We start from the raw sequence: 12500 nt of genomic DNA on the forward strand, positions 1-12500 counted from the left end.
TAAAGACATCAATAAAGTAATGATGGTTATAATAATTATTAGTATTATTATTAACTGGCCAATTGGGTCTCACTGAATTCTTTTTTAGCAAAGTCAAAGCTGAATGAGTTCAAAGTAATCGAGACACCTGGAATAAAATAAAGATGCCGCTTTGTCACCTTTGATCATGGCTATAGCATCTCAGTAACAAGTTTTAATTTTGTTTTCTTTAGAATGCAAAAAGGCTTTGAACGATTCCTTTGGTCATCTGAACATCACTTATAACGATAGGTTTGACCCCATCTGTACATGGACGATTGGAAAGTTTGGATTTGCTGAACAAGTGGCAATTGTTTCGATTGAAGGAATACATTTAGTTTATTGCAGGTTAGATACCTGTGTCAGTGCGTAAATGTAGGTGTGTAAATACTTCTTGTAGTTAGTGACACCCCTTGGGGATTTTCAGAACTAATTTACAGTTCTTTTTGGGAGACTTGAGCCAGGCGTCTTTCATGTAAATTACTATTTTAATGAAGGAAACGATAGTTGTTTCACTACTAGAACATGTCACATGGCCTGGTACAGTGACTCCTTTCACACCCCTATGAAGCGAAGAAGATCTCATCACTAGTACGGACAAATGTTCCGCGTGATATGAATTACCATGTTTGGTCAATTATTTGCAGTGCGTCGATAAGTAAATAAAGAAGGTCCCATTAAAGAGATTTCGTAACCTTGCGTTAATTCAGACAATGTTTTTCAAGAGCTCCCCTGCAAGAGCATTGAGAAGTAGTTGGGACAAAATATTAATACTATAAAATGAGCACTACGTTTCATGTACTTTGCACAGAAAAACCAGCATACCGTTCCGCTGTTTATTAACGCCAACCTCATATCGCTAAATTATAAAATTATAAAATTTTGTCTGAAATAATGCATGACGTTAGAAATGCTTCAGCACCGCCTAGCATGTGTAACCTTTAAACGAACACATCCAGCATCCACTCTTACAACACTCGCTCCTCTGCCTCAAACAATTTTTTACATAAAACGGTCAAAACGGTCAAGACTTGGTTTTTCGAAAATAGGCGAAAAAATTTGGAATGAGATGCCATGCTTTCTGAGAGAACAACCGAAATCTTCATTCAAAAACAAAAAAGGAATTCAAGCTATACTGTTCAATATTTTTGACGATGAAGAACATATTAATGACATACACAAAAATAATTCTGGAGTATAATCCTCAGCAACCAAAGTTTCAGTAAACTGTTACTAACCTTCCCATAACTTTTATACGGTAATTCAGTCTACAGTTCCTCCTCTCCTTTATCTACTATTTTCACTTTTAAATAAATTCATATAACGGAAAAAAATATTAATACAACTTGTACGTTAACTGAATAAACGGTCCGCCAAGATTAGCAAAAGCTACCTGCCGGCCGGTCTACCTGTAAATAATTTAGTAATTCAAGAAATAAAGACGTTGTTGTTGTTGTTGTTGTTGCTGTTATTGTTGATGATGATGGTTCGTAAATGGCATTTCATCAAGTTAGGCAAGTTTAAATACTTTCAGGACTCATCAATTCCCTGATTCTTTTCAGATAAAGTGCTAGCCGTGCGTCAATCTTTAAAATCAATTCATGGTATTTCATAAAAATTTTAGCTGTGCTCTCTTTTGCACCCCACAGCGAATATGTCAAAGTTTTTGATGGCAGCGGAGCACAGGTTTTCACCTGGGAAGGATGTCGAAAAAACCATACCTTGGAAACATTTCTGGAAGTACCATTTCAAGAATCACATAACGTCACGATACAGGTCTTACTTGAGAACAGACAGAGCTATTTGAAAGTTGATTATGGTACTTTAAAGGACGGCCTCTTTTCAGGTAAGGATCATGAAAACAGGTCAACATCTTAAGTGTTTTATACAGCTCGATTTGATCTGTGCACTGAACATATTTGGCAATAATCTTTCTTTAGAATCGGATCCCTTTTGTGTAAAAGCAGCTTTTAACATGCCATTTCAATACTTGTCCAATAAGTAAAACGCACAGAGTCCCTAAAAATTAACCAAAGGAAATATGGGCTTTGGACTTTATCACTGGCTGACGGCACCCTGTGGTATGCCACATAGAACACTATGATTTGCATTCAATTAGTCCTTATAATGCAATTAACCACGGACCAGCAGTAAATGAATAAATAAATAAATTGACAAATAATGAGGGAAATTTGGCGTGAGGATGTTGTTTCAGGTTTAACCTAATTTTGTAATTCTCTAACTGTGGTGTTTCATCCCAAACAAGTGTTGGGTCAAACCTTAAAATTTGTTTGCACACAATCAATATTACGAGGAAGGTAATTTATCCCTACTTGCATCTTAATAGTCTGGTGGATTTTTATTTCAGCAACCTATATCGCTGGGTGGAAGATTATCTTTGAAAACAGAACATCCAAAAGTCTGCAGTTCCGTTGGATGGATATCAACAATCGATTAAACGCTGACGTGCGCTTTTATGTAGTGATTGCAGAGAGCAGTCATAACAGTGTGCCTGTCAGGAAACTGTTCTCTCCAAATATTACATCCATTCAGATAACAGATCTTGCTCCTTATACTGAATACAACGTCAGTGTTGTAGCTATAGATGCTGACGGATCGCCGTTTGTGAGTGAGTTTCTCCTAGCAATGACGGATGAAGGGGGTGAGTAAAGTTGTTTGGTGTGTCTCTCGAGTTCTTATAACAGGTGAATTGCTTGTTGTTCCACTTTCGACCAACTTACTCTTACTCGCACAGTCTTACTCTGAATTGATACGTGATGCTATACAAATCGTCGCAGTTCCCTGTGTTAATCGATTAATTGGATGATTTTTTGAGTCGGTCTAATTTTGCAAAAGGTAGGAATTAAACAAGGGACCATCAGCCAAGCAGTTAAGCAATATATATAGCTATATATAAAATTAGAGTTTATCTGCGTTTTCTATTGAATGGACGTTTGTGGTACTCAAAACAACTGAATAGGTCTTATGCCTCTTTCGTCTTAGTTCCTACCAGTGCACCAAGTACTTTATTCATAACTAATATTTCATCGACTCATGTGACAATACAATGGAGTCCGCTTCCTCGACAGTATCACAATGGTCGCCTGTTGGGTTACAAAGTGTTCTTCCAGAAGGCCTCGAATACCTCGTTTCCTGTTGATGAAAGCAGTGTAACCGTTTCCAATTCGACCTGGGTAACTTTGAGGACTCTTGACCCAGGACAGCGTTATAAAGTCTACGTGTCTGCGTTTACTTCCAAAGGAGATGGACCTCGCTCTAGTGAACATTTTGTAACCACAGGTATTTTCTGAGTGAAACATATTTAATCCGATAGCCATCTCGGTGATTACTGGTTATGGGGGGACAAGTGTTATGAGAAACATGCAAGTTACACTAAATTTAGTGTTATATCGCAATTCAGTGTTGTCAAAAAAATGATGGGGAAAGGAAAAGAGAGGCTTGATTTACTTGCTGTAGGCCTTGTAGATTTGCGAAGATATTCTTTACTGTTTTTGTTTTGACTGGGTGACAAAGTTTAAGCGTGCACTCTGAGCGTGTGACAGCTTTCTTAAACAAAAGGTTCCCTCACGTTTCCTTGTCCGGCGGGATTAGTATCCGGATGGGTGACCTAAAAAATATACCACTTATTAAGAGAAACATAGGACAGAAAATTCTATTTTAACGCTCAAAAATGTGACCTAAGCAAGGTAAAGATTTTACCTTTTACCTTAAATATTGATACAGATTTTTTAGGAAGAGCAGAAGGAAGTTCTCTGGACAGTCATACCCGGGTTAAGGGGGGGTTACTCCCTATAATGGCCTATACGGGGAGGCTTCGCCCGAAAGGGGTGCTATTTCCAAAGGAAGGTATACGAAAGGGGTATCTTTTCTGCCAAAAGTGGTTTAATATAAAAGGGAAAAGGGTCGGACCTCGGGGCGGGGTATTTATTTAATACCCCCCTTCACAAGCTTCCCGCATTGAATTTGTTTTAGTACCCCACCTTCACAAGTAAATCGCTAAATCGAAAGTGACATCGAATTCAGCGGGCGCCGTGATCAAGTTACTTTCCATGAATACACGCGGAACAAACAATACATCTGTGTCAAAATGATTGGAAGACACCAGATTTTTGTTCTTTTTAGTTTTTTCTTTCTTTCAAGTGTTTTAAAGATTGACAAGAAATGTCCCAATTCAACAGAAAGATCACAATCGCCCAACTCTTGAGGTTAACCATCGTTTCTGCAAAGTCAAAAATTTACCCTCCTAGACGAGGTTATTTATCACCAGGTAATTCCATCGTTTTGGAAATAGCAGCTGCTCCGTTACTCATTAGCGTCACAAATTCTTGCCGATTTTGGAGCTCATTTTGCTGAAACTCAAGCACGCTGCCAACAGACTTGTTTATTTTCGTGAGTTAGGCACGCGCTGCGGGCCTTTTGTCGACACGGACTTACACTCTTACACACGCTCTTACAACCTGGTGACATAGTGTGTAGTGCACATACAGTGCACTACCACAAAAAGTATTTGCATTTGAATGATTCCCCCGCATTAGCCTCCATTGCAAGCTAGTTGCAGTCCAATACTGAGAATACGAATATGGTCTATAGTGACTGAGATTGTGAAATCGAGATTCAGAGTGCGATTGAGATCAAGATCGAAATAATAATCGCGATTCTTATCGAAACCATAGCTGCGATCAGATTGAGAATGTTATTGAAGTCGTGGTCATGACAGCGAACATGATCACATTGTGGTAATTTTTTTTCTCTCTCTCTTTAGCTTGCAGGTTGTCTGTTAACCTTTCAGTTGGTTTGATTGACGTAGCACCAGCATCTGATTATGATCCCTTAGACTGTTCTTGGACAATTGGAAAAGTTGGCATCACCAACGCAGTTGCTCTGTTTATAGTCCAGAGGATAAATATTAGTAGCTGCAGGTATTTGCTACCATTCGCTTTATTCCTAATGTCGTGTTGTTGTTGAGCATATGGAAGGAACATCGTATAGATCATCAATGTACGGTAAATGTATTTACTTTTCTATGTGAAGTCCATTAGGAGGCTGGCATGAAGTCGTAGTGGATATTGTTTATTCTTTGGCCAATTTAACACCTTAACACCCTAATATAACCTTTTAAAATGTAAACTTTAAATACTGAGATTTCGACTTGAAGGCAACAGATTCCCGCCATTCGTAACATGAAATAGTATCGGATGTTATAACTTTGGTAAGATCCCCTCAGCCAAGGACTGGTGTGATAAATGTTAGTCAACATATAAAGTTCGTCTTATACATCGTTATAGTGAACACTTGAAGATATTTGACGGGAACAAGAGTTTGGAATATCAGCAAACCGGGGATACATTTATCGATGATGAACAAATGGTCGAGGTTCCTTTCCTAAGTTCAGATGAGATCACAGTTAACATTTCCTTGACGCGTCTGGGAAGCAGCGTTAAAGCTCAGTACGTGATCTTGAGAAGTGGTCTCCTTTCAGGTAAGCATCATTAAAATTCGTTTAAAGCGGTTTCTTTTGTATCAGAGATTACTATATGAGTACGTCAGTTTTCGGTCCTTAGGCGATCGTCTCTTCACTACCGTCCCGTAGACCCTATGCAAAAATGGCTGCCTTTAAATTATTCTTTTGTTCATATTCAAAATAGCCCAACTAACCTCGTTCGGGATAACAAATTCTTTAGAATTTTTGTCTCAAAAACGAGGTTAGTTGGGCTATTTTGAATATGAACAAAGGAATAATTTAAAAGCAGCCATTTTTGCATAGGGTCTATGGTTTTTCAATTTCTTTTAATTTTAGGTAAATGATATAAAGGATATTACATGGCCGCACAGGGATACGAATTTTATCTTCGAGTGCTGAAAGTATCTCTCAGCATGAGAAGATAAAATTCGTATCCCCAACTGGCCATTTATGTAATGTTCTGTTTATTATATGGATATTGATGAAATGTCTAGATTTAAAACAAGTTGTTTTACTCTGGTCACCCACCGCTAAAACACGCATGTTGTGTAACATGAAACGAGATATGAATGAAAGTTGATGAAAATTCTGAAAAGCAAATCATGATACTGTAAAATTTTAATGTAGTAGAGAAGAATTATATTAAAGCACAAAAGTATGTTAGAATGAGAACGAAGCTCGCGTTTTATAGGGTAATCGTGTTCGTTACCGTGACAACACCTATATTCTCACGTGTGAAAGATAAAAAAGGATTTGTTCATCTCGCGCGGAGAAGATATGATTTTTTAGTAAAAGGAGAAATCCTGTTAGTTCATCAGTCTCTATAATTATCTGTGATACACTCTAGTTTACTATTCTCATCCACTGATATTGAAATGTTACATGCAAACTGAGTTAAAAACATCCAACCTACCACATCCTAAGTCACAACAGGCCACATTGTTGTCTCTGCTTTGCATCAGGATTGGGTCATTTACTTGATCATTGCTGTCCTTGTTGCAATTTCGAATTTTGTTATCACAATTGTTCAATATGGCTCACCCAAGAAAATTTTAAAGTGATTCTTCAACTCAATTTCCTTTTTTAGAAAAAAAAACTTTGAACAGATTAGTTTGCAAACATTATTTCCACTTTAAAGTTATTGTCTGACTAAGAGTTAAGGTCCCCTTTAAGAGTGACGGGATGGGAAGTGTTCATTAACGGAAAACTGTAACTAGTGGAGACCAGGGCTTCCAGGAGAGAGGAGAGCTTCATCATAACCTTCCTGGCTTGTGAAGCAACATTGGCAATGAGTTTAACCTTGGAACGTCTGAACGAACTATGGACAAGGGAATTCCTTCCCTACATCCGAATGGAAATTCATAAGGAGTTTGATTCGCTTAGAGCGAACATCCCATGATTTAAACAAAGGATTTGATGAGATCGAAAAGTCTCAAAAACAACCTATACTATCAACGATAAGGATCTAAAATGAACATAAGGATGGCGTAAGAAGTCTAGACTCTTAACAGTCCCCTATTTTCCCGTTTGATCGTCAGGATCAAGCACAAAATACGAGATGGAAAATGAGAGATAAAGAATTTTAAAGGCTTTCTTTAAATTTAGAACCTGGGAATCGAAGAGTGGGGAACGAGGAATCCCTACAATAGAAATTTTGAAAACGGGGAATGTCGACATGAAAACAAAGGAGGCACGTCGAAGTTTTATTAAAGGTGTGACAATCATCTCCGGTATTGAGTTTTAATAGGAGCAAACCTTCCAAATGCGTACTTTCTGACCTAAGACATTAAAATTCACGCTTTAACCCACTGTCGCTTTTAAAACTGTGCAATGGTGCAGCCGGTAAGCCGATAAGGAGAAATAACTTTGCAGTCGGCTTGCCTCACCTGTCGACTTTTCCCCGGTTTATTTGCTGCCTTAAAGCCTGTTTTAGGGTAGTAACGGTGAAACGGTTAAAGATAATTTTGTCGTTAAAAAAAAAAAACTTGTCTTTTAGGTTAAAACAAATTCAGTGGAAACTGACATTTTACTGATATGTGATGTGATCGCAATTATTTATCTTTTGCAGCAGCGTTCTCTGTTTTGCGATGCTGATCCCGATCCATAGGCAGTTTGATAGGTAGAGAAGCTGCTGAATCGGTCAGTCAACGCATACAAACGCCTGCGCGGGAAAACGAAATGATATTGTTTTTTGTGTCTGTGGTAATAAACCCTTATTGTTTTCATGGGCATACCGGTTAAGAGTATTAAGCTCCAAGGACTGAATAATGTTGACTTTTTTTTTTAATCAGACTACTTTCATGAAGTCGATCTAACAGGGAACGAAAACTCTGATCAATATATAGTTCTTTTTGCCGGTTTGCGCAGGCCTTGTGGATTTGCATGGTGTTGTGGTTGGCGCTTTTGATTTGCATATCTAAATTTGTACCTGGTAAAAGTTTTGACTACATCTGCTTCCGCCTACGATAATGAAGATGGCAGTTGAGGTGTGTGCTGCACATTGTGATGTCTTCATATTATTTTACATGTAATTAGGTAGGTAATGAAAGTGAAAGATGCAAGGAAGGAATGAGAAATAACAAACAGCATTAATTTTTAATTTCTATCAACGTTTATTTGATACGCTATGAATTGAAAAGCAATAGGTAAAACAGGAACAGGAACATTCAATGACTAGAAGACAACATTTCGTGGTGATCGTTCTTCATCATCTTTTTGATCCATATAGTTCTTCCCACGGTACCTTGCAATACCATAAAATAGGAACAAAACTCGCTTATTATATTCGGATCGCTGATTTTTATAATATATAAATAAATGCTGTAAAAATTATCTAAGATTGTTTGAAAATGTTAATACTGAGACTGTGCTTTCTGAGGTTGCAGTTTGTGGCCGAGTCTGTCGCCCCTGTTTCTGATTTCATTTATGTCTGACAAATCGTCGCCACTGTTTATGATTTGTGCCTGAAAATTAGATTTCTGATTCAGACAATATGATTTTCTATCAGATACTGTAATCTTTGATTTTCAAAGAAAAAGGAATCGCTGTAAATATTCGAAAATTATTCACCTTCAATCGCTATGCTGAACCTTTGATATCGGTGCTCCCTGTGAGTTTCTGCCTCGTGACTCAAGTTACCCAGAACACCTCGCGAACTCGGTGAACCATACCGATACCACCTTGCGTACTCTGTTAAGCAATACCAATACCAGCTCGCACGCTTTGTTGAGAAAATGGAGATTTCTTTCCCTTGTGCAATATCTAACAATTTACAAATTCTTCCTTTTTACGTGGGGGCCTTCTTGGTTTCCCCCAGAGGCCAAAACTCCGCGGGGGCAATTAGTGGTGCGATACACATGTAACGGCCATTTACCCTGATGAAGTCAGCCGGTAAACTCGGCCGAAATATAGATGAAAAGGAAAAGTGTCTTGTTTCTCTTCACATGTAGGAGTTTATAGAGGACAAATAGCATTTTTTCCAAAAGTATCGAAAATGGCCATTTTTCGCCAAAAAGCAAAGGGGGGACCAAGGGAAAATTTTCAATTAAGAGTTTGTGACAGAACGATAATTAAGTAACCATAGACAGGGAGTTCTATAAGAATCCATGGGGCTTAGAGGATGAGGATACCCCTGACTGATTAAATTAACAGGACTAACACTAATTTTACTACCCTAACTAGCGCAACAGGTTAATTAAGTTCAAGTTCAGTAAACATTTTGAGATTCGACCAGTTTTTTCTTTTTAAAAGCGGTGTTAAAACATTTTACATTCTGGAGTTTCTTTGATCCATAGTTTTGGACCCTGGGATAATTTATCTTAAATTTGCCCATAGTTAATAGAGGGGAATGGTTATGAAACCCGGCAAATTTCTTTGTTGTATGTTTTTGCTCTCTTTTTTGGCCTTGACCGTGCACAAAACACAATAGCTGCTTACTCTGTACTGAGGAACTAACCAATAGAAACGTGTTGGTTACGTAATTCGCGCATAGTGTACGAGCGCAAAGCAAAAGATTTTGCACGGTCGTGGACTTTCCAACCTAAATCTTGGCATCTTTGTTTGCTCCTTTGATGTTTGCCGAGCTTCCAAACTAGTTCCCTCTATTAACTATGATTTGCCTAAAAGTCACACAGACTTGAAATCAGTCTTCAAGATTGTATCATGGGCTAATCAGAGGTTTCATAAGAAGCCGGTCACCGGCGGTATACCGCCGTCTGTTTGTCAGAAATTTGTCTCTCACCGCCGGCTATTCTGCCTTGATTTTCACTCAAACCCTTGTAAAAGATAAGATTAACCGCCGCCTACATTGATTACCCCAGTCATCTACTGCAAAAGTTATTGAAACCCCTGCGGCTAATCTCACCACATCTCGTACTTTAGTATTGTATGGTCTTCTACGATTATTGCTTACCCAGACAGGAGATATCTTCTAAAAAAGCGAGCTGTGGACTTATTTCTAGTCTTCTAGCAAAGTACTGTTTTACGTCTAAACGTTCTTGACATTTATAACCTTAAGTTGGTTCTCTTATGTATAACTATCACAGTAAATTGATGCTGCGGTCATTTGCAGTTAAGGTCCGCAGAGTCCTCGTGTCTGTAGGACCCTAAGGCAATTTGCTATATTGTCCCATGGTCGAAAACTGTGGCATTCCGTGCCTCTAAGGATCTAAGCTATCCGCAATGTAATAGGAATTAACACCGCTTTTAAGAAATACTTGGTATGATCTCAAAATGTTTACTAAAATTCTAAGACTAACTCAACCTGTAACGCGTACGGTTGTTAGAGAAGTAAATTATCGTTTGCTAGATCTAGTCTTCTTAGAGGATTCCCTGTCTATGTCGTAGTAATCTCGGATTATTGAAGTGCGTCGGACAGTCGCTTTTGAGGATACTAGCATCAGTGTACTCCTCGAAATGGTTTCAATAAGCGCCGAAAACTGGATCAAAAATATATGTAAGGCTAGTTTGGACTATAAAAAGCATTTACAAACAAACGACATTGACAGATACAATAACCTATTGTTATTGAAGGTACCAATGGTCCAAACGTTACTCAGAGTTTACGTTTATGGTTGGGTCTGGACCGAGACCAAGTCTTATTGCTTTTGATTTCTTTCAGCTCCCAACTTCCCTGGCTGGAACTGTACAATTGTCAATAAAACTCCTTCGAGCATATCAGTTCAATGGACTGACCTCACAGTTCTTCTTAATCGCCAAGTTCGTCACTTCCTGGTCTTCTTAAAGTTAAACGAACATAATGGCAGCTACTCAGCTCATCAGTTTGTAAATGGCAGCGAACTGGGCACAGAAATAACTGGACTCATAGCTTCATCAATTTACACAGTGGTGGTTTTTGGAATTGATAAAATGGGGAAACCTTACAAAACCACAGACGTGCAAACTAGGACAATGAACGGTATGAAAATCATTTTACATTCCGCTTTATGTATCAAACTTTATTGGGCAAATACTAGACTATAAATATGTACAAACTAAATGAGAATATAAATAAATAAATAAATAAAGCCCAAAAGGAGAGGGCGCGAACGGCACACTCAGACCCATGCGAGGCGCCACACCCATAAGAATATTATGTAAAAAATAAATACACTTACTGCGGTGGCACGGACAACTCTGTGAGATAGAACACGTACAGGCCAGATCTACATCATAAACTGACGTTAAGAGGGACATAAAAATATATATCAAAAAGGACTTAAAAGAGCCCGCGCTAGTGAACCTGTCGGGGATAGCTATACTACATACAGTGTTCTACAATCTTACAATACGAACAAAGTACGAGGCTTGAAAAGTGCAAATGTTGCAGATAATAATACCCAGCTGTCTGGCCGCGACGCGTACTCGGGTAATTACTAAAAGGTTCGTTACTGCTAACATCCATATCAGTGCAGCCATGGATGGACTTACAAAGGAATAAAATGTCTTTAATTTCTCTGTAATAAGCAAGAAAGCAAGCTTTAGTTCATTTGGACACCGCTATGTGCGCATGCCAGTTCCTTTGCCCAACAATATTTTGTCGCACGCTAGTACGTACTTAACAAGTATGTTTTTAGCTTTTCTGGATATTTCTTGGAGATCCTGTTCTTTCACGGCTTTGAATTCGGCCTACTCCCTATCGTGGAGTCCAGGCGAGATGTCTTTTTAAGGGACTGGATATATGTTAAGGTTTACTCTCTCCATGACTGGTCGGTGATCTTTTGCTCCATATATTAGAAAGTGTACAGATACCTCATAATAATAATAATAATAATAATAATAATAATAATAATAATAATAATAAAGCAAGCCACGTCCAGAGCACTAAGCTAATTAAGAAAGTATTACTAGATGCTGAGCAATTCGTGAGATTTACTAGTGTCACTGGACGGGAAATAGTTTGATCTCGTCGTTTATTATTTTTCTGTTTGACAACGGATTATCTAGAACTCGTAGACACTGTAGCACCTTGGTACTCCCCGATCGAGCCAAAACCTGTTTACGAAAGCGCAGATGCACAAGCCTTTTGGGATGTCCCGCTGTACGCAGACCACGTGGTAGTGAGAGCCAACCGGATAGATGCTAGGGTTGTGGACCACAAGTGGAAAATTGTCACCATCTTAGAGATGAGTTGTCCATGGGTGGACAACACAGCTGCAAAAGACCAGAGAAGACAGAGAAGTATGCCCCTTGCGGCTGGAACTAAAACAACAGTTCAAAGAACACCGCATAGACCAGCAGAACATCATTCTAGATGTACTGAGAGGATACTACAAAGGACTTGAGAGAACTGTTAGGGTTTTAGTGGGAAGGAAGAGTAAAGAAGTCTTGATAAAGATGCAGAAGTCCGTGTTAACTTCAATTTTACACATTGCCTGCCACTTCAAAATAATGACATAAGATAAGACACTAGTAGAGCATTTTCTAAATATTTTAAGGTGATATCTCAGAGAAGGCGATTTGAATTTTTTTTTCCTTCAAGGTCTACTTAGAAGACATTTTA

The 12500-nt window shown here is 38.5% G+C and overlaps 1 protein-coding gene across 8 annotated transcripts in view; it reads left to right on the plus strand.

Annotated features, from left to right (window-relative positions):
* Positions 1 to 12500, plus strand: part of LOC137978477 (MAM and LDL-receptor class A domain-containing protein 2-like) — a 359940-nt gene that overhangs the window by 42518 nt on the left and 304922 nt on the right. For all 8 annotated transcript variants that reach the window (XM_068825420.1, XM_068825425.1, XM_068825421.1 and 5 more), the window contains 7 exons: positions 213 to 366; positions 1668 to 1864; positions 2387 to 2680; positions 3022 to 3318; positions 4802 to 4958; positions 5325 to 5518; positions 10620 to 10916. In XM_068825420.1, the coding sequence (XP_068681521.1) occupies positions 213 to 366; positions 1668 to 1864; positions 2387 to 2680; positions 3022 to 3318; positions 4802 to 4958; positions 5325 to 5518; positions 10620 to 10916 (1590 nt within the window). The remainder of the gene's footprint in view (positions 1 to 212; positions 367 to 1667; positions 1865 to 2386; positions 2681 to 3021; positions 3319 to 4801; positions 4959 to 5324; positions 5519 to 10619; positions 10917 to 12500) is intronic.

This window comes from Montipora foliosa, chromosome 12 (genome assembly GCF_036669935.1).
Source record: "Montipora foliosa isolate CH-2021 chromosome 12, ASM3666993v2, whole genome shotgun sequence".
Taxonomy (NCBI): domain Eukaryota; kingdom Metazoa; phylum Cnidaria; class Anthozoa; order Scleractinia; family Acroporidae; genus Montipora; species Montipora foliosa.